This window comes from Glycine soja, chromosome 20 (genome assembly GCF_004193775.1).
Source record: "Glycine soja cultivar W05 chromosome 20, ASM419377v2, whole genome shotgun sequence".
NCBI classification, from domain to species: Eukaryota; Viridiplantae; Streptophyta; class Magnoliopsida; order Fabales; family Fabaceae; genus Glycine; species Glycine soja.
Window position 1 is genome coordinate 42,568,660 of NC_041021.1, and position 20,315 is coordinate 42,588,974.

The 20,315-nt window shown below is 32.2% G+C and overlaps 3 protein-coding genes and 1 non-coding gene across 5 annotated transcripts; 2 read left to right on the plus strand and 2 right to left on the minus strand.

Annotated features, from left to right (window-relative positions):
* The first annotated feature begins 221 nt into the window (after positions 1-221).
* Positions 222-4,920, plus strand: LOC114403625 (protein IQ-DOMAIN 14-like). Of its 2 annotated transcripts, XM_028366707.1 has the most exons (4): positions 222-770; positions 2,875-3,072; positions 3,451-3,519; positions 3,932-4,920. In XM_028366707.1, exons 1-4 carry the CDS (start codon positions 402-404, stop codon positions 4,664-4,666), a joined length of 1,371 nt encoding a protein of 456 aa, XP_028222508.1. In that variant the 5' UTR covers positions 222-401; the 3' UTR covers positions 4,667-4,920. The 2 variants fall into 2 exon arrangements, with proteins under 2 accessions (XP_028222508.1, XP_028222509.1); XM_028366708.1 differs by lacking the exon at positions 2,875-3,072 and having other exon boundaries at positions 240-770.
* Positions 4,921-6,748: 1,828 nt separating this feature from the next.
* Positions 6,749-8,093, minus strand: LOC114401727 (putative non-specific lipid-transfer protein 14). The gene is made up of 2 exons (XM_028364307.1): positions 7,663-8,093; positions 6,749-7,395 (listed from the first exon to the last, which is right to left on the minus strand). The coding sequence occupies exons 1-2, from the start codon at positions 8,019-8,021 to the stop codon at positions 7,386-7,388; spliced, it is 369 nt and encodes a 122-aa protein (XP_028220108.1). The 5' UTR covers positions 8,022-8,093; the 3' UTR covers positions 6,749-7,385.
* Positions 8,094-8,298: 205 nt separating this feature from the next.
* Positions 8,299-8,372, plus strand: TRNAV-AAC. The gene has a single exon. It is a non-coding gene; the product is annotated as a tRNA-Val (tRNA).
* Positions 8,373-8,995: 623 nt separating this feature from the next.
* On the minus strand, positions 8,996-12,211 carry LOC114403837 (RHOMBOID-like protein 2). The gene is made up of 5 exons (XM_028367026.1): positions 11,813-12,211; positions 10,473-10,636; positions 10,105-10,268; positions 9,669-9,919; positions 8,996-9,326 (listed from the first exon to the last, which is right to left on the minus strand). Exons 1-5 carry the CDS (start codon positions 12,103-12,105, stop codon positions 9,209-9,211), a joined length of 990 nt encoding a protein of 329 aa, XP_028222827.1. The 5' UTR covers positions 12,106-12,211; the 3' UTR covers positions 8,996-9,208.
* Between the last annotated feature and the right edge of the window lie 8,104 nt (positions 12,212-20,315).

The following is a 20,315-nucleotide window of genomic DNA, read 5'->3' on the forward strand; positions in this document are numbered from 1 at the left end:
ATTTTTTTCTCTTACTACAGTCTTACTGGTGCAGTTATATTACACCCAATTTTATAAATACATAAACGACTGCTTTGAAGGTAATGCATGATATATACTATACTGTAATGTGCAGTAAATTGTCACCATAACAAATTGATTAAGACAAAGTTATTTACAGGAGGGTCGGTGAAAAAGAAGAAAATGGGAATTGCGAGTGAAGAAGAAGGTGTTAATAAAAGCGCGTGAAGTTAAACCCGAAACAGAATGAGACGTCCAAATCTCCGACACTCTCTCTAAGTCTAACTACAAAATCCTAGTATTCCACAGAACTTCTTCAGCTACTTCCATTTTCATTCTCTTTCTCTTTCTCTAACTAAACTAAACTCATTTCACTTCTCTCTCCACCAATGACTTGAGAAATGGGTTTTCTCCGGCGAATTTTCGGCGCCAAAAAACCATCCGATTCCAAATCCGCCAAGAAAAGATGGACCTTCCTCAAACACACCGTCAGGAACAAGTCACTCCCGCCGCCACCGCCACCCTCCGCCGTCACTTACTTTGATTCCTCAACTCCCTTGGACGCCAACAAGCATGCCATCGCCGTCGCCGCCGCCACCGCCGCCGTAGCAGAGGCTGCTCTCGCCGCCGCCCACGCTGCTGCGGAGGTTGTCAGACTCACAAGCGGAGGCGTCTCCGCCACAAGCACCAGGCCCGCCGCTATGGCGGCGCGTGTTGGCAACCTTGAAACCGCCGCCGTTAGGATACAATCGGCGTTCCGTGGTTACTTGGTAAGTGAAAAAAAATACTAAAATCTATAAATTTGCCTTTTTTTCACAATTTACGATAATTAATGATGTCCTTGGAATCATGATCATCCTTGTTTCCGAGGGTTTTTTTTTTTCTGTTTCAGTTTTTTTTTTTAAAAAAAAACAAATTCTTCCATGGTTAGGTAATTTCAAATGTGTTGACTATTTTTTTAAAAAAATTCTTGTTGAAATGGAATTATTTTTTCTACGGATTTTCTCGGGAATCAAACGGTGGTCAAATATTGCTTCTTTTTCAACAGAGAGATTTTTTATTTTTATTTTAAAATTATTTTTCGCACTGTAAGCAACCTGTTCCGTGGACATAGGTGTTGGTCCCCTTCCACCACCGCCCCCACACCTTTGCTTCCTTCCAAAATAGTGAAATTTACATGAATTAATTTTTAAATAATTATTTAAAGACTTTTTATTTTATTTTATTATAGTAAGATTCTGGAATGTGTTTGTTCTCTCTGTCTTCTGGAGTTGGATACTGCTTCTGAGTGCTGACAATTTGCTATATGTATATCATGTCATAAGATTCAAACTAGAGATTCCTTTTATTTTCCTATCCTAAGTTTTTCGATACACAATTTACGTTTGACTAATTATTTTCCTATCTCTCGTTGCATCACGTAATCCTTTCTCTTAAATTATTAAAATTATTTACGAGTATCGTTATCCTATTCGGTTTAGAGAATTATTGTTACCTCTTCTTATCACGTGCTAGTGTGCTACATTATATTTAATTCATTGCTTTTCAGTCATTTCTGCCATGAGTTCTTGAGTTCCTTATTCTACCTTATCTCATAAACTTTGGCTCTACATTACAAGAAAGTCGTAATTTCCATCAGAAAATGTTGCACTCTAGTCTCTACTCAATAATAATTTTTCTAATTTATTAGTTTGATTGACAAAAACGAATGATGTTTTAGATAATTTTTTTAATTAATTAGGAATAACATAGGAAGGGAAAATAGAGACTCCTAAGTAGCCTACTCCTAACAAGGCTCAATTTTTAATTTTTAGAGAAAAAGTGCCTTTTTTGGAATTTGAGTGTGTAGGAATTGCAGGACTTTGTGGGGATTGAAAAGAGGAAAATAGGACGTGTGTGAGTAGAATAAGAGAACCCCACACATAGTTGGTGAATGGTGAGGTTATGATAGTTACCTTTGCAGGAGGCAAAGTAGAATGGCCCTGCGCGCAAAAACCATCAAAGGTTAGTGGCCCTGTGCCAGCCAATCTTCAACCACATCTAAGGTCATGGCCCTAACTACTCATTGGTGGGGTTGCTATTACTCAATGTAATAGGAGAGAGACCAGCAAGTTGGTAACCTCTAATTTTGTTTTTTGGCTACGTATGAGGGGTGCATTTGTGATCAAGTCTTTGTCTTGCCAAATCAAAAGATGAAAATACCATTCCTTTGTGGGGAAAAAAGGGCCTTTTTCACCTTACTTAACATAAACACATTCTAACTTTAATGTGAAAGAAGTAACCCTTGTTAAGGCCACTAACCGACCATAATGCATTCTTTGTTTGAAAAGGTAAGAGAATGGAGCCAGATTACTATATTCATTGAACTAATGAACTTTAACTCTTTTACCCTTTTGCCTTTCTGCTGGTCATGCAAGCCAAACTAAAGGGCAAATGTAGCATATATAGGAAGCTTCAACGAATAACAGAAGAGTAATTAATGACCTTTATGCAACAAATTATTACAATAATTTCTCCGCAAGGATAATTTTTACACACAGAAAATATTAAAAAAGAAAATAAAAAAAAGAAGATACAATAAGTGATCTACTAAAAATAGAAAACAGACCGTTAGATTGAACAGTGAAATTTAGTTGGAAATTAAGAAAAGAACATCGTTATAGAATGGCTTTTCATCACGGTGTGTGTTCAATAGTGATTGAGTCTACCAGCCCCCCCTTCTGGATATTTCTCATTTATTATAGTATTGTAAGATTTCCTTGCTTGTACGTACTCAATATTTTATTTTATTTCGATATGTAGAAGGTCCTAAATTACAATATGATAGGAAATATTAATAATTGTTAAGAAAGTGTTTTTGGGTGAATTTGGAAGGCAAGGAGGGCATTGAGAGCGCTAAAAGCATTGGTGAAGTTGCAAGCATTGGTTAGGGGCCACATTGTGAGAAAGCAAAGTGCTGATATGCTGAGGCGCATGCAAACATTGGTGCGACTTCAGGCCCAGGCACGTGCAAGCCGTGCGCACTTGTCGGATCCTTCTTTCAACTTCAACTCTTCCCTTTCTCACTATCCTGTATGTAAAGTATTTTACAACTGTCATCATTCTTTTCTTTGTAATCTCTGGCTAACTTTTTAGTTTGAGGCTAACTTCTTAGAAAGCCTCCTCATTTTCTTCAAACATGCTTGTCACCTTTTAAAACGTTACTTTTTCATATGGTCTTCCTTTTCTGCTAAGAAATTACTTTCCACCTTGTAGTAGAAGCTAGCTGAGCCAGCGCAATGGCAAATTGCAATATATGATGGTGCCTAGTAAACTGTTTTAGTTTGACTTGTGATTGCCATTGAAATATATATATCTGTTTATTATTACTACTACTCAGCAAAGAATGACTCATCAACTATTAACTTGTATGATTTATTTATTTATTTATTATTATTTACTTACTTGTAGGTCCCTGAAGAATATGAACACCCACCTCGTGGCTTCAGTACAAAATTTGATGGATCTTCTATCCTTAAGGTACACGATTCTTCCCCATTGGGAGGAGCAGCCTATCCTTAGGAGAGGGCTCTCCTTAGGCTCTCAAGAAATGTTTTTATTTACAATTGATATTTTTTTAAAATTTAAAATATAATAACTACTTGATAAATAATATTAACTTCTTAGAAAAATATTTTTTTTTAAACTCCCTATCTTATTATGATTTTATTTCTTCTCATAAAAAGGGCTGCCTAAGAGCACATAGGTGTTTGAATCAGTCAAGTGTTGATATAACTTGAGCAAAACTTGACTAAAATGTGTAGGCAGTCTCAATCATTGAACTCCCAAGCAACAAAAGTTTTCAATTCTGTTCATTTCTGGGTCTTGGGGATGGTGTACCTCTCTTAATTCTCCCTACTTCAATTGCATTTTTCTCTCTTAAAACTTGCAGAGATGTAGTTCCAATGCCAATTCTAGGAACGTTGACTCAGAACGAGCCAGGTTTGATTCCAACTGGTTAAACCGTTGGATGGAATTAGATAACAAGAGCAGCCAAACTGGAGATGCTTCATTGAAAAATGGACGCCCTGATGATGATAAAAGTGACAAGATTCTCGAAGTGGATACTTGGAGGCCACACTTCAAGTCTCACCACAGTAGCAGCTCCTTCCAAGCAGCACATTATTATTTGAGTTCTGATTACAATAATGAGAACTTTGGAGCGGCACATGAGTCTCCATCAAAACGTTCAGCAAAGGCTCTAAACCAAAGCTTCTCATCAAGGGAGGTGTTGCAGCTAAGCTCATTGAAGTTTCACAAAGGAAAAGAAGAAGCAAGTTCAAGAACTGCTGACAATAGTCCACAAACATTTTCTGCCAATTCTAGAAATGGAAGTGGTGCAAGAAGAGGAGGAGGACCCTTTACACCTACCAGGAGTGAGTGTTCGTGGGGTTTCCTCAGTGGCTACCCAGGTCACCCCAATTACATGGCAAACACTGAATCTTTTAGGGCTAAGGTTAGATCACAAAGTGCACCAAGACAAAGGCTGGAGTTTGACAGATACGGTTCCACTAGGAGGCCTGTTCATTTGGTGGGGTCTAATTCAGACCATGATTCAGATTTAAGGAACAAAGTCTTACCTGCCTTTAACCAAATGAACAGAATTGGGAGTAGCAACTTAAGGTGACATTGAGTGTGTTATAAGACAATCCCCACTTTTTTCCACAAAAAGTAGAGACATATTATTTCATTTTGTTTGATTTTCCTGTGTGTGGCAGCAGTTGAGAATGTAATTATTTGTTTTTACATGTATTCTTATAGTCCATACACGATTGTTCTCATTGTTGACGTTTTCAGTGAGTGTGGATTTGTAAATCATGACTTGGTTTGACTGTTTGCTTAGTGGAGTGCATGTTTTTAATCATAACTTACATGGAACTAGCCCCTTCATGTGAATAACTTAATGATGATGGATCCAAGTAATCATTTCTCGTTAGGGACAAATGCTTGGCAGTTGGCACATCATAATGTATAGGACAAATACTTCAGTTTTTTTGTAACACTTTTTCATAACTGTACATTTTTGTTATTAATATCGTTACTATTCTGAGATAAATGCACTAATTCATTTATTACAGAGCTACTAATTGTCTGTTTTAAAGTTGAGTGCAGTTAATTTTGACAGAATTGGTTTTGAACCTTTAAATGTAATTGTAATGTAGTATATTCAAATTAATTTCAATCATAAATTTTGCATTGAAAGATATGCACGGTGAGAGGAAATGATTTTATTTGCACAACAAACAATCACTGATTTTTTCGCACTGATTTTTTTTCGTACATAGGAAAAAGATTTTTTTTTTCACACTACTTTTGAGGCTAATATGCACTGCTCACACATAAAATGACTTCGATACAGATTAGTCAAATTACATTTGATATGATATATCTAACATAAACATGTCATTATAAACTCAATTTCAACCAAATTTACTAATTAAGTTTATAAAATCAAATTTGTTTTAAACTCCCCTAGTTTATAGACTCTACTAGTCTAAACACGCTAATGCATCTAACTCCAGAATTTTTGGGGTAGGTGTTGGGTACTCATGCACTTTTTTCCTTTGAATGCTAAAGCCTATAGTGTTATCAGAATCCAGTAAACTGGTTGTGCTTCTTTAGATTAATTCATCTAATCTATTCCAGAAAACGGGTTCATGTACCTAACGCATACTTACACACATTAACTCCTACTATATACCGGTTTCACTATCAAATTATAAAGGTCTTATCTTTTTATAATCTATATAATAACTTCCATTCTAATTTTGTCCAACGCTCCAAACGTGAGATAATGTATTTTATACAGATGTACAACTAGCATTTTCCTCTCTTTAATTTGCATAGGTGCAACCAATTTCAATTTGTTTCCGCACTGCCATTAAATGCAATTGTTCACTTCTCGATTATTCTCGTATATTTTTTAAAAAAATATCCCATTGAGCATAAAAATGTATATACTTTTATTTATATATAGAAAACCTTGTGTTGTGTGGTAGTTATTTAGAGAAGATTTGTTTCTCATATCTAGAGTGTTCATTTTACTTAGTATTGGCATTTTGATTTATCCACTGTGAATTCACGGAAACTAGATCTAAGCTTTCTTTCAAGTTTAGCCTTTCGGTGGTCCACTTGGTGAGAAAGGGACATGAAACAAAAGGACAAAATAATTCATATATGACAGCATTACTCACCTCTTTGGATCTTTCCCTTATCTTGTTATTTTCTAGTCTTTTGTTTTTCTTGAGGCTACGAAAGGGAACTGTGTGTCCTTGGATGCTATGCTCACCACGGGCCATGCAGTTGAAATCAAACGATTATATGGAGCTGGTTGTGACCATAATTAATGTAGAATTAGACTACTTCTTCTCATTTTCCCCTCTATGATCCAGTTTTGACCCACACCAATCCCCACTAAGACTCCCTACTCAAATGTCTACTTACAATGCACTTTTCTTTTGCTGATATTGTATAGAATGGTGGCCTTCAATTCATTATGCCAAAATCATTAGCTTTTTTTCAATCATGTAAAGTTCCAAAACACTTTATTTGAATCACTTTGAATTGAATAGTTCAACATAATTATTTCCTATTAGCCAAGTTCTCCAGAATTTAAAGAAGGAATAAACGCCAGAGTTTATGTTCGTGTTGGGCACGGGTAAATGGTAATAATTATGAAATAGCTGAATGGTTTCACCTGGGCATATTGTACCATGAGAAAGAGAAGTGTCAAAGAAGAGAAAACGATGGTGAATCACAAAATAGTATTATTATTCAAGGGGTGTCATATCCATGGCAGTGGGTCCAATCTTTGAAAGATTTATCATGTATAGTTTAATTAATTGATGCAGGCACAATGCGAGAGACCTTAGATTTACGGATCCAACACCACCAGACATACGTAGAGTGGGGCATAGCTTAGTACAGCATTGTGATTGAAATGGATGTGGAATATCCGCGTTAGGAACAATAGATTTTGCTCTTGGCTATTGGTGGTGGGTGGTGTTTAGAGCAACAGAGCTTCATTGTGCCACACACTACCCGTCACGTGATTCATAATGGCCATTTCTGTAATGAATTCCCCTATCAGCCTAGCCAAGGAGAAATACAAGGTGTGACTATACGTAATGCTGATGATGACCCCATTCTTGGAAATATGGTCTTTATACAAAACTTTATCTGATACTACTCAATATGAAGAATATTTATGAAACTAAAATGCCATGTAGGTATTGTGCATTACACTAATTTACAATTAAAATGTGGCATCTCAAATTACAACAAACACTTTATTAATATTTCCACGAGTGAAACTTCAAATATCTAAGATTCTTCTACAATTGTTTCTAAAAGACCCTGCAAAAACACAAGAAAACACACTTTCAATGAGTGACAAGCAAATATTGTATGATGGAATTTACATTTACAGTAATTGTTTCCTGCACTTCCATAGTTGTTTCTTACATCTAATCCGGAATGTAAAGTTACATTCTGAAAAGGCTAATTCACAATGTAATTTTACATTTCAAATGAGGTGTTCCGTAAGCTTAAAAACATACAGGAAGCAATTGCCTTGATTTACTCAAAGCCAAGCCAACAAGACAAAGAGGGAGAGAGACTTACAAACTACAGTCTGTGTTTGGATCAATGATGAAGCCCAAAGAGACACCACATAAACCTGGTAAGGTAGCTATGGCTGTGGCGTTTGGGCTATAAGTGTCAATTAGGCCCATTAAGCATCTACAAACATATGGCCTATTATCACCAGTGTTAGCAATGTTGTTCAAGCCAGACATGGCATCACAACAAGGGGACCCTGGAATGGGGTCTGGGGAGCCATAGATGATGGAGATAGAGCATGCAGAGAAAAATTGAGTAATTGTGGAGCATTCTATAAATGCAGATACAAATGGGGCCGAGGAAAGCAACATCAGCAACACAATTATTCTTAAACTCTTGTAGCTTCCCATACAAAGTTCCATCACAAATATGCTTCTAAGGCTTCTTCTTTTTTCCCTTTCCTTTTGTCTCTCCTTAAAGAAGCTTTATAATTTAGTAAAAGTGGAGTCCTTACCGTACATTATAAAATTATATTATAAGATACATAGGAGGAAAATGCTGGGTTGGTGTGCAATGTGGAGCTTGTGGTTTTACATGATTTTTAAATGAACTTTGAGGCATGCATGATGTAACTATTTCAAATGTTGGATTAAAACGTGTAAAGTTAGTTATTAGTTACACACGAAGCCGGTATTAGCAGGTGTCGTGGTGTAGTTGGTTATCACGTCAGTCTAACACACTGAAGGTCTCCGGTTCGAGTCCGGGCGACGCCATACTAATCTAACTTTTTTTCTTCCAATTTTTCAATTATATTTCACATAAGAACAAAGTGGATGGGCCAAATTTTAGTCTTTTGCAGACACAGAAATAGTGGGAGAACCCAATTGAACGATTTAAGGAATGACTTAAGTCTTGAGCAATGATCACTGACACTATTTGTACAAGTAGTGGGTGAGCCCAAGTGTACAGTGTAAGCAATGAACAGCTAATATCTTTTATACACAAACAAATTAGGTGGTGAACCCAAAGGGTACGGTTTAAGGAAGGAGTGGTGATGCGTCCAACTTATGCGTTTTCACCCATTGCTTTGCTTTCCTACCTAATTTGTCTTTTTCTAAACACAATATCTCTTGGATGTTCAGGGCTAACCAACGGATAAAATTTTCTAGTTATCGTTTCTTTTAAGACATTGATTCTTGGCCATATTTTGAATTCAGCATGCTTGTTATACAAAGATAAAAATAATTAAATAGTAATATTGAGTCTTCCTTCCAAATGATTTTGATCAGTGATAATTCCTTGATTACTTGAGAATTCTTGAATTGAAATTTGAAATCCATAATTACTTGGATACACATTAGAAAATAAAAAGACAATAATGAAGCCAGAGAGGATATAAAATGAGAAATGAGCAAATTTCTTGATATATCATATACTAATATGTATATTTTACAACAACAAAAAAAGAGAGTAATCATAAATTCATAAACACAAACTTATTTAAAGAACCAAAAAAAAACTAAAAGAAAAAACAAGCCAGTTTCTAAGAGCTCTATGGCTATACACACAAGAAAATATAGGCAAGTGAAAATCATTTCCCCTTTCTTGTTTAACCGTCATTGCTGCATTCCCATTTAGAAGTAGGGACACATGTTAAGTAGCGACACCAATGGCAGTGGTCATACCCTTTCTCACCCCGAAATAGCATCACCAATGCAGTCGATAACCTGCCATTAAATAAACAAATAAATTCAGTGATTTTAACATCTATTCTTCTTTCTATTTTTATCAAAGTAGAGAAGTGCATGGATTCATGACAGACTATAAACTTGCAACACTATGCAAGGAAAAATAACCAATAAGTCCGTACAATATTTGGTAGGGAGCATACAAAGAAGTAAAAAACAAGCTTTTCATTTGATAAGAACAGCCCATGGAATATCGAAAGATTGAATTGACGAATACTTAGACATATACCAAATGAATATAATATATGAATTTTATCTCCTTTAGCAAAATACTTATCAAAGTAACAACATTCCTTATGAGGATTAATGGAAGGAACTAACCCTGCAATCAACAGAATAAGAGACACAATCCATAGAACATATTGGTAAGCCTTGTACTTTGACTTCATCCCAACACCAGCAGGAAGACGTCGCTGCTCTAACCAACTGAACTGAGGACGTGGCAGCAAAATAAAACCAAGGAGAAATCCCACCAGGAATCCTCCAATGTGAGCAAAATTATCTACGTGTGGCAAAATGCCAATGCCAAGGTTGATCACAATGATCACTAGAAGGGTTATTAAAGCCATTGCCTACAACAAGAGTAAAAAAAAAAAGTTAACTTGTGCCATGTTAATATAATTTAAAGATATGAAACTAATTGATTACAATGAGCCAAAGTGTAGAAGATTTGAGGTGTCTCTTATATTGAAAAAAATTAATAACCATGCAGAAAGCCATAAAAATTAGGCTGACCTAAAGAATTAGGTACACTCACTTTATTGGAATATATAGTCCAGTTTGTGATAAGTTCAGACAGCATTGCGCCAAGAAGTCCAAAAAGGGCACCAGAAGCACCAACAGAGATGTGGTCTCTGATAAATAGAGACGACAGTACACTTCCACCAAACCCGGACACCAAGTATATGATTCCAATCTTAACTGCCATTAGTTTGACAAATGAAAATGTTAGGTCCATTAATTTGTAAAGTAAAACTTGACCAACAGAGAAACTGAATTAAGTTTCCTGACTAGCAAATATGAACTTGGAAGTTTAATATTTGTTTTCCTTATTTTGTGTGACATTTACTACGTGCCATCAATGTAATCGTAAGAAGATATTACTAGTTTGGAAGAAAAACATACTAAATCCGAATTGCTGTTCAAGGCGAATGCCAATGAAGACCAGACTCAACATATTAGCTAGCAAATGAATAACCCCAGCATGTAACCAAATGCAAGTGAAGAGTCTCCATCCCTGATGTCTATTCACAACATTATCCCATCGAAGGGCTCCCATCTTGGTCAATCTTCAAAAGTCAATAAAACATTTCAAGTCAATATTTTTTCTTCAAGAACATTAGAACAAAATAGGCTACCATTTAAACTGTTACATGAATAGTGCATACAAAGAATTGCAAGTTACAAAATTGGAAAATCCACACACTCATGGTTGGGTAGGTAAATATTTTGCTTTCCCCTTCCCCCTTTAGTAGAAGAGAATAACCAAGTCATGAACCCAAATGAAATAAGTCAGCTACAAATTACATTACTTAAAAGCTTATTAAATATTCAATGAAATAGAAAAGTCGACGGATGTATACAACCCGTTTCACATTCTTCTCAGTGACAACATAAAACCAGCCAACAAACCAAACTGAAATTACATATGCTAGAAAAAGAAAAAAACAAAAAAAAAAAAAAGCCTTTCCTGAAGCATTGAGCCTGAAACAAAGTGCAAGTCAATACACCAATTTTTAAGGATCCTTGATCCTTACCTTGTTTGCAGTTTATAAAGGGTGAATGAGAAAATAGTATAAAAAACTTATTGCCATATTATACAGTGATAAAAAAATGAAAATTTTAATACAAGTCCAAAGTGTTGTGCGTTGCGAGAAATGCCATAGTCCTAGCCAAGTCAAATGATAGTCAATCACAAAAGATGCACCCAACTTTCTCAGTTCACTTAAGGCATTTAACCACGCAAAGAACCTTTACGTTTCACCCCACTTGGTTTTCTATTCTTTCCTTCATTACTCTTTTATTTATTCCTATAAAAAAAATGATGACATCAAGTTCCCTCAATCTCTACCAAGGCAGAGAATTGAAACAGGCCCTGAAGAGAGAACCGTTTGAACTTAGAAACTCATGTCATAGAATAAACAAATTCCAAGTACGACAAAGCCATCTCTTAGCACACACAACATACTTAAAGAGACACCCAATTCACTAAATTGAGCAAAATTTTCCATAAAAAAAAGCTCAAACAAAAAACGCCCGAAAACAAAAAATATTTTCTAAATTACATTCTATTCAAGCCAGGAAGCGTGGAAGTTTCCTTTCAAAGTGAGACCACCAATAAAAGCAATACCAAAATCCCCCCAAAAGAAACGAATAAGAACCAATAAATCCACAAACGAAAACAATAAATGAAATAGCACAAGGGTATAGAAAGAAAGAAAAAAAACAAGTGATTGAGATCATACGTTGAAGAAGAAGGACCAAGCAAGGGATTCTCCTGCATAGGCTGAAAAGAGAACCTTCCAAGGAACCTGGCCACGCAGCGACCTTGGAAACGAAGGTTGTTCCTGGGACAATTGTTGATGTACATGGTAATAACAAAGACAGCAATATTAGCAACCACAAACATAGGCACGAGCCATGATGTCCAATGGGTCTCAGAATCATAAACATGGGAAGATTCAGGTGCAGAGTAGTTTTCCTCTGCAGTTCTGTTATTCTTGGTTCCTCCACCGCCACTTTCAAGATCTCTTGCCATAATTTCTCGCAAGTCTGGAACTTTTGCTCTGTATCGGTGCTTTATAGAGGTGGAAGAGGTGGAGTTGGTAAATGAGTTTAAATGGGGGAATGAGAGGACATTAGTTAGTGGGAAGGGTATGTCTTTTACTAACTGCCGCAGTAAGAACTTCACAACAGAGATTATGGGTGTATGGTTGAGACGGGTTTACTTTTTTGTTTTTATCCTGTGTGAGGTTTTGATATAATTAATTTTGTGAGATAAAATTGGGTTAATTAAATAATTTTATTTTTATATGTATTAATTTTTCACTTAAATACAATTTTAGTTATCGTCTTTTGTTTAATTCATAACTTTTTATTTTTTATTTTAAAATAAAAATATTTGATCCAAAATTTCATTTAAAACGAAGATATCAAAATTACATTAAATCTTAATTTTAATATTATCAATGCTTAAATTATAAAATTAAAAAATATAATAGTTAAGATATATTTTATTATGTATACTTTAAGATAAATAATATTGTCAACAAAATTGATCCAATTTATAAGGGAGGAACTTATATGTTATAAGGTGTAGATTTAATTTTCACGAACTTTATTAGTGAGTAAGTAATATGTAATATTTATAAAATCTTTAGAAATATCTTAACGTGAATCCTAAAACTCAATTTATCTAAGTTTCTATATATTAAAAAAGTAAAAATAATATTAATATAATTATAGTATTAGTTAGATGAAAATATTATTTGTTAAGTAAAAAAATGATATATAATTATTTAAAAATATATTTTTCAAAGGAATGTGTGGAAATTAAATTGAGACGATCAAAAGCATTTCAAGCTTGTCCTTAAAGTGCACGAATCTAGTTTTTAAAAAATGAATTCATCGAAAGTTCTCTTGCCGTGTTAGCAGTACTCAGTAGGACATGACAGGTGATGGCCAATGAAACTCGCATGATTTTGCACTGGTTGGACTTGTGATGATATGGCAGGTTTTGATTGGTAGTTGGTTTCAATATTGTGGTGGTGGGAGCAGTAGATTGTGGCCGGTACGCGGTATTTCGTTTTCGTGGAAGAAGATGAACCCAACAACTTACCTAGAAGGTTCGGTTTTGTGCTTGTGCTTTCGGGAGAAACCAAGTTGGACAAGTGTTGTGTTTAACGCTCCTAAGCTATGTATTAAGAAAAGTTTAAAAGAATATTACAAAATTATCTTTTCATTTATTTGGTTATAGAAAAAAAATTTACAGAGATGTATTTGCTTCTAATGTATAGCCACTAAAATTGGAAAGACAATCATTAGCACTTATCTCCGGCTTTTTTACCCAAAAGGGGTATTTTTGTTGGTATTTTTCATACAGGGTTGGTTTTGAATTAATTAATAAAAGGGATAAGTCTTAATTGCTGCTGTGACTTCCAAGTCATAAAAAGAAAAAAGAAGAAATTATGACTTTTAAGTCGTAAAAAACGAATTTATATTAAAGTTGTTGTAAAATTATTTATGATTTTTGTTAAAAATAAAAAAATTAAAATCATAACAGATATTATGACTTTTAACGAACTTTAGATTTAGGAATTTCAATTATAATAAAATATAAAAGACATCATTTATACTAATACTGATAGGATATTTTTATTTGATAATAAAGCATTCTATTAACTATATATTAACATTCCAAAAGAAATATTTATCAAAAATCCCCCCTTATGACTTACTCCCTTTGCTTAATTAATTCAAATCTGACCCTATATGAAAAGTAGGAAAAAAAAATACTGCTTTTGGGTAAAAAAAAAAGCCCTTATCTCCTTTGCCATTCAGCAAATAAAGAAGATATTTACATGTAGTCCATCTTTACTTTATTTGACTTTTTGAGTTCCTTGCACACCTTAAACGAAAGAAGCATATCCATTTTCTATTTTAATATACTTCTTACTCGCCTAAATCAGTATAGCAAAACAAAGGGTTATAATTTATAAATGAGAATTTTAAATGTACTTCAAAAAATTTGAAGTCCTGTTTTCAGTTCTGCAAAGATAACAAGAAAAGATTTTTTTGGGAGGAGGGGTGTTTAGAAGTCACATTAATCTTAAAAGGTTATTTTCTAAGCATAAGCAACCCTCATCTGGTGGCTTTCTCCGTTATTGCCTGCAAAGAAAGAAAAGCACAGAAATTCCAACACCTTTGAGGAATCCTTAAATGTATCCAAAAGAGTAAAGAAAAAAAAAAAAAAAAAAAGCTTACTATACTTCAAAACTGAGAAAACATTAATCCGTGTACAAACGCAAAAGTCATTAACCCATAATCTTCGTTGTGCCTTCTCAATTATAATCATCGTTCAAACAGAAAGGACAACTCATTCGGATAAAATGGACTTGATTAATGGTTATCATAGAGAGTACACACTTTTACGTACTCCACCCTTTCTGTTTATATGTGAAATGAAGGACACTAATTTCATTTTCGCACTCTCAAACCAGCACCTTTCTATATAATCACACTCTATTCAAATTATAATACTACTAAATTTGTCATAAGAGTAACTTTGAAATACTAGTTACACTTTTTTAGCAGACCTTTGCCATAATGACCTCTTAAAATGTGGTAACTATACCAAGAGAAAAGGAAAAGATTTATGTGAATGATTATTAATAAAAACTTTGATCCATTAATCAGTATAAAAAAATGAAGTTTTTAACCTTTTATTCTTTTAATTCAGAAAACTCTATAGAACCCCATACGGTTAATTGTGCTTGAAGAACTTCACAAAACCAGACTTAAGCATACCTTGAGTTTTTCTTTTCTTTTTTGAGCGGAGTTAGGGTGGGTTAGAAAGAATTGAATATAAATAAGGAAATTGCTATTCACACCCTCTATCTGCTTTTAAAAAAACATTGATGATGCTTTATTAAGAAGAAGGGCCAATAGGCCTAACATCATCAGATACAATGCTGAACAATTGGGGGAGAGTTTCCTGAACCCAAAATCTCTCTTTAACAGAAAATACTAATTTGGCTAAATTATCAGTAGCTTTATTTGCCAATCTATTTACAAAATTGAAAGATTGCAGATTTCTATAATTTATCAACAGAGAACAGTCTTGGAGAACACCGGAAAAGTAGTTTTTGTCATGAAAGTGATCGTGTTTCCAAGCATCCACAAGTCTCTTGCAACCTTACTCGAACTGGATCCTTGAAATAACTGTTGAACCCGTTGGATATCCCACTCAAGTGGGTCTTATGATTTATCAAGTTAGCCACAAGTAAATTCTGATCCACCCCCATGCTACTATTACTGGAATCAGTATTTCGAATCCACCTGTCCACCCAAACCTTTACCAAATTGCCATCCCCAATTCTCTAAACTGCACCATGTTCAACAAGCTCAGAAGAATACAATATACTTTGCCATGTGTAGCTAGCTCGAAAAGGCTTCTTTGCTACAAGAGGGACGAATTAGGAAATTTTTTTGCTTTTAGAACTTGAGCTGCCAGTGTCTCACCATTATTTATCAGCCTCTACATCTGTTTTGCCAACATGGCTTTATTGAAAGCCTTGATCCTTCTAAAACCCATCCCACCAAGATTCTTGGGTTTACCACCCCAAAAAAACCGACCTATTAGACCCTCTACTCGTCGACACACAGAGGAAGGAAGTTTAAAACAACTCATAATGTAAGTAGGAATCCACTGTACCACAGATTTAATTAAGATCTCTTGCCTTTGAAAGGGCTCCCTCTTTCCAACCCCTATGCTTCTTCCAAACTCTATCGTTCACAAATTAAAATACTTGAGATTTAGATCTACCTATAAGAGAGGGTAGACCCAAGAAAATATTCTCTATGGAAACAAGATTTTGTTGACAAAATACACTATCAAATCATGTATGTTTTTATTGTATAAGAGCAGTTGTCCAAACATACACAGTAAAAATATGATTTTGTTGTATATTTTGTCAACTAATCATATTTCTGTTATGTACTTTTTTGGTTCTTCTTACACAGTAGAAATGTGTTTCTATTGATCAAATACATAATAAAAATATGATTTTTGTTGTATTAAATTTTAATATTTTTAATTATATATATATATATATATATGTATAAGTTACTTTTTTAAAGTAATCAAATTAATATTGATATAAATTATTATTTTTAAAATTAAAATTAATTAAGAAACAATTTATATTTTTTAGCAGTAATCAGTATCATATAGATTATCTTTTTTTAATTAAAAGTAATCAGTATCATATATTAAAGTTAAATTAATTAGATACAAGTTATCATTTATAAAAATAATCAGATTAATTATCATATGAATAATCTTTATTAGTAATAATAAAATTAAATCTGGTACTAATTTGTATCACAAATAATTCTATTACTATTAAAAAATGTAATGTGTGTCATTGTTAATATAATTTTTATTATATTATTCAAGAATAATTAAAAAAGGTAACTTTTTATAATTAATAACAATATTTTAAAAAAAATAATGAAATAGAACTGTACTTTCATTGAGTAAGAGGAAGTATGAAGAAATACACATATTTTTTACACCTTCTCTTACTTTTAGTCTATAGAATCATATTTTCGTTCAATAAGGAAGGATATTTTGAAAATGAATTTCTTAAAAACATATGGTGTAAATAGTAAAATAGGAGGTATGAATATCAACTTCCTAAAAATGAGTGGGCCTTGTATGTTGTATCATTCAAGCCTAAAGTTAATAAAGCTTACCACTATCCAATCGATATCCTATCACAATTATTTTTGGGAGATGTCATTCTCACTCCCACACATGTGGATTTTTTCTTTATTTCTATAATAGTGTTTAGTGTAACGTTGTGTGTTGTTATCATACACTGATTTATTATTTATAATCATAAGTATAAGATAATTAAGAAAACTAAGGATAATAATATTCCTACATATCTGTTCAAATATACTCAATTTTTCTATTTATATTTAATCATATCAAATCATATATTTAATAATTTCGAAATTCTGTTCTCACTAAATCATGATTTCTTTACAAAATACAAATGAAATTATGTTTTTGTTGTACAAGAAAATATAAAAAAATACAAAATAGAAATATAATTTTATTATATATTTTTTCAATGGACGGAATTATATTTTTGTTGTATAGTTTTTTTTATTTTCTCTTACACAATATAAACGTGTTTTTATTGTAAATTTTTATATAATATTTTTAATTAATTAGATATATAAGTTATTTTTAAAAGTAATCAAATTAATAGTGATATACATTTTTTAAAAAAAAATTGAAATCAAATTATTAAAATGCAATATAATATACCATTTTTAACACTAGTCAGCATGATATAGGTATTCTGTTTTAATTAAAATTTAATTAGTTATATATAACTTACTATTTACAAAGGTAATCAAATTGATTATAATACTATTTTATATTATAATTAATTTTATTACATTTAAAAATGGTAACTTGTGTCATCATTAATTCAAATTTAAATAAAAAAGTAATTTATATCCATTAATTCTAATACTATTTAAAAAAGATAACTTATATCTATAATTAAGTATTTTTTTTTTTTTTGTAAAAAATTAACAAATGAAAATATGTTTCAGTAGTTGTGTAAGAGGGGTGACAAAAAATTATACAAATGAAACACAATTTCATTGACAAAATACATAATAGAATCACATTTTTATAGTTTTTTTTTTTGCACTCTCTTACACAATAAAAATATAATTTTATTGTATTTTGTCAATAGAATTATGATTACATGGGAAGGATACTTTTGAAAAATAAAATTTAAACCACACATGGGAGGTGTAAATAGCAATTTTGGAGGTGAGAATAAAAGCTCCCTTATTTTGGTTCACTTTTTACCTTTGGTTCAAATTGAACCTAATTTTGCAATGAACAAAAAAAAAATACTTTTGCAATTATAAAAATGTACGCATTTTTTAAGAAAATCCCGTTTAAATAAAAAATAATTAAAAAATAGAGGCCTTTTTTTTTAGAACAAAGAATAGAAGTCTTAAAACTTTGTGAGGGGATAACTTGCCTAAAAAATAAAAAATGTGAAATGGATGAAGTTATAGAAGAGCTGTGTGCACGAACATATGGCTATATATAAATGTAGGATTTCAAACATATCATACTTTTCCTCAAATTTTGAACAATCATTATTTGTTTTTAAAGAGTGTTTAGAGAAGTTATTTGGAATAAACTGATGTTGAAATTAATAATAATGAGCAGGGAAGGCAAAATATTTTACTATGTTATACTCATTTTGCTATAATTCAATCGTTAAGTTATTTTGACAAATTCAAAGCATAAAAGATAATTAGGTTATTAAATAATATATTAACTTTAAAACATTATAAATTTAATTAATTGGAAACAAGAACTAATTGAATAGAGAAACCATAACTATTGGTGCAAATTTGAAGGTAATTACGAGTTCTTATCTTTTAGTTTGAGCCAATATAATATCACAATCAATATATATGAGCAATATATAGAGAGAAACATTTTTATATGAAACCGAGAGAAGTAAGCTTAAATCATATAATTATACGTGAATGCTCTAAAAGTTAATGTTACATGAGTATTTAAAAATACATATGACTTTTTAAAAAATTCACATAATTTTATATTTTTTTATGTAATTTTATGTTCTGATCTTATCATTCATCACAAAATCTAATGGTCAATGTTCATTTCCTTTATTCTCACATAAAAAAGTCACACAAATAAATCATATAAATTTAAAATAAATCTTTCTATTTCATTTAAATCTTCTCATACCCAACCATGAACCAACTTTGCAATTTAATGAAATTTGTCCCTCCTCTTCGTGAGACCTCGATTATATTCTTATTCTTTAAACATGAAAAATCAAGAAAAAAATTATTATTTTATAATTATTTATAAAAATTGAAATAAAACATGTTTTTTCTTCAAAATAATTTTTTTTCCTTTAGTGAGTCAAGAAATAAATATGTTTATAAATAACTTTTAACTTTGTTTCCTAATCAACATTGTGTCGATTCGTGAACTATATTATAGTCAATTTTGTGTTAGAAGACTTTCTCCTAACCATTAACTCTGAGTCATGTTATATATATATATATATAAGTGTCTTCCTCTAATAAATCAAATTATTTTAACTACCTGTCATGCATGCTTCAAAAGTGATTAACTACAGAAGAATATTTGCAAGATCTCCCACATAACTCTATTTTTAGTTTTGCAATAAAAATGATTAATTAATTTGCATGCCATTAAATCTGAAGGCATTTATATTGAACACCTTATAAATAAAGTAGGCTATATAGACTTTTAATTAGCATAAATGTTAAAAACATAAAATCAATAAGACGTAATTGCCGTAATTGTTCCATGAACAAAAATAAATCTAGGGTACTTGACATATATATTACTACATTTTATGAAGTCGAAGGTTCTATTGTGTCTTTAAATTCATTTCGTTTCATAACTTCTCCCTGGCCTCTTTCTTTGATTGGCTCGTAACAAATGTCATATGTAATTAAGTAGGTTTATTTTTCACCTTTTGAATTCAAGGATAGAAGTATTTTAAATGTGGACTCATCTAACTAATTGAACGAACCTAGTTGAATAACTATGTTGTTTTTTTCTCAAGCAGGAGGACTCGACCTAAACTAAACTAATTAAACTTTATTTCAATTAATTTAGTTCTCGAGTTTATATATTTTGATGCCAATACTTTAAATAGTATTTTAAATTTAGGTAGATTTTTATTATTTTTTATGATGGATTTTTTCAATCTTCATAACAAATTTATTCAAAACAAAAACCAATTAATTTAGTTTTTCTCCCTAAATTAAACTGACTTCTACACATTTTTTGTGTGGAACAAAAAAGGAATTCATTTATTCTTGCAAAAGAAACAAGTTTAAAGTTATTTAGTGATCATATTTTCATAAAACTATATAAAAGAATAGGTTGTCAAAAAGTCTAAAATGGACATTTTATGTTGTTGATATGTCGCTTAATTAGGGGTAATTTGGACTTTTCACCATCCTTTTCTTTTTCTTTACTCATCCCTTCATTCTTTTATTATGGCTGTATCACGACCTCAATCTGTCCTCCTTCCCCAAAATTACCTTCACCAATGAGTAAGTTGGCTGACCAAACACTTTTGTCGTCGCTCAACAATGACTTCCTTCACCACTGTCTCTATTGAGTAGTGA

What these genes read in the sequence shown, in the direction of transcription:
- LOC114401727 (XM_028364307.1), bottom strand. Translation starts at nt 8,021, where the DNA reads ATGGAACTTTGTATGGGAAGCTACAAGAGTTTAAGAATAATTGTGTTG.
- LOC114403837 (XM_028367026.1), bottom strand. Translation starts at nt 12,105, where the DNA reads ATGGCAAGAGATCTTGAAAGTGGCGGTGGAGGAACCAAGAATAACAGA. An exon ending in GGACTATATATTCCAATAAA is followed by an intron (nt 9,920 to 10,104) that starts GTGAGTGTACCT and finishes CTCTTGTTGTAG; the next exon opens with GCAATGGCTTTAATAACCCT. An exon ending in CTTATTCTGTTGATTGCAGG is followed by an intron (nt 9,327 to 9,668) that starts GTTAGTTCCTTC and finishes ATTTAATGGCAG; the next exon opens with GTTATCGACTGCATTGGTGA.
- LOC114403625 (XM_028366707.1), top strand. Translation starts at nt 402, where the DNA reads ATGGGTTTTCTCCGGCGAATTTTCGGCGCCAAAAAACCATCCGATTCC. An exon ending in CTTCCCTTTCTCACTATCCT is followed by an intron (nt 3,073 to 3,450) that starts GTATGTAAAGTA and finishes ACTTACTTGTAG; the next exon opens with GTCCCTGAAGAATATGAACA. An exon ending in ATGGATCTTCTATCCTTAAG is followed by an intron (nt 3,520 to 3,931) that starts GTACACGATTCT and finishes TAAAACTTGCAG; the next exon opens with AGATGTAGTTCCAATGCCAA.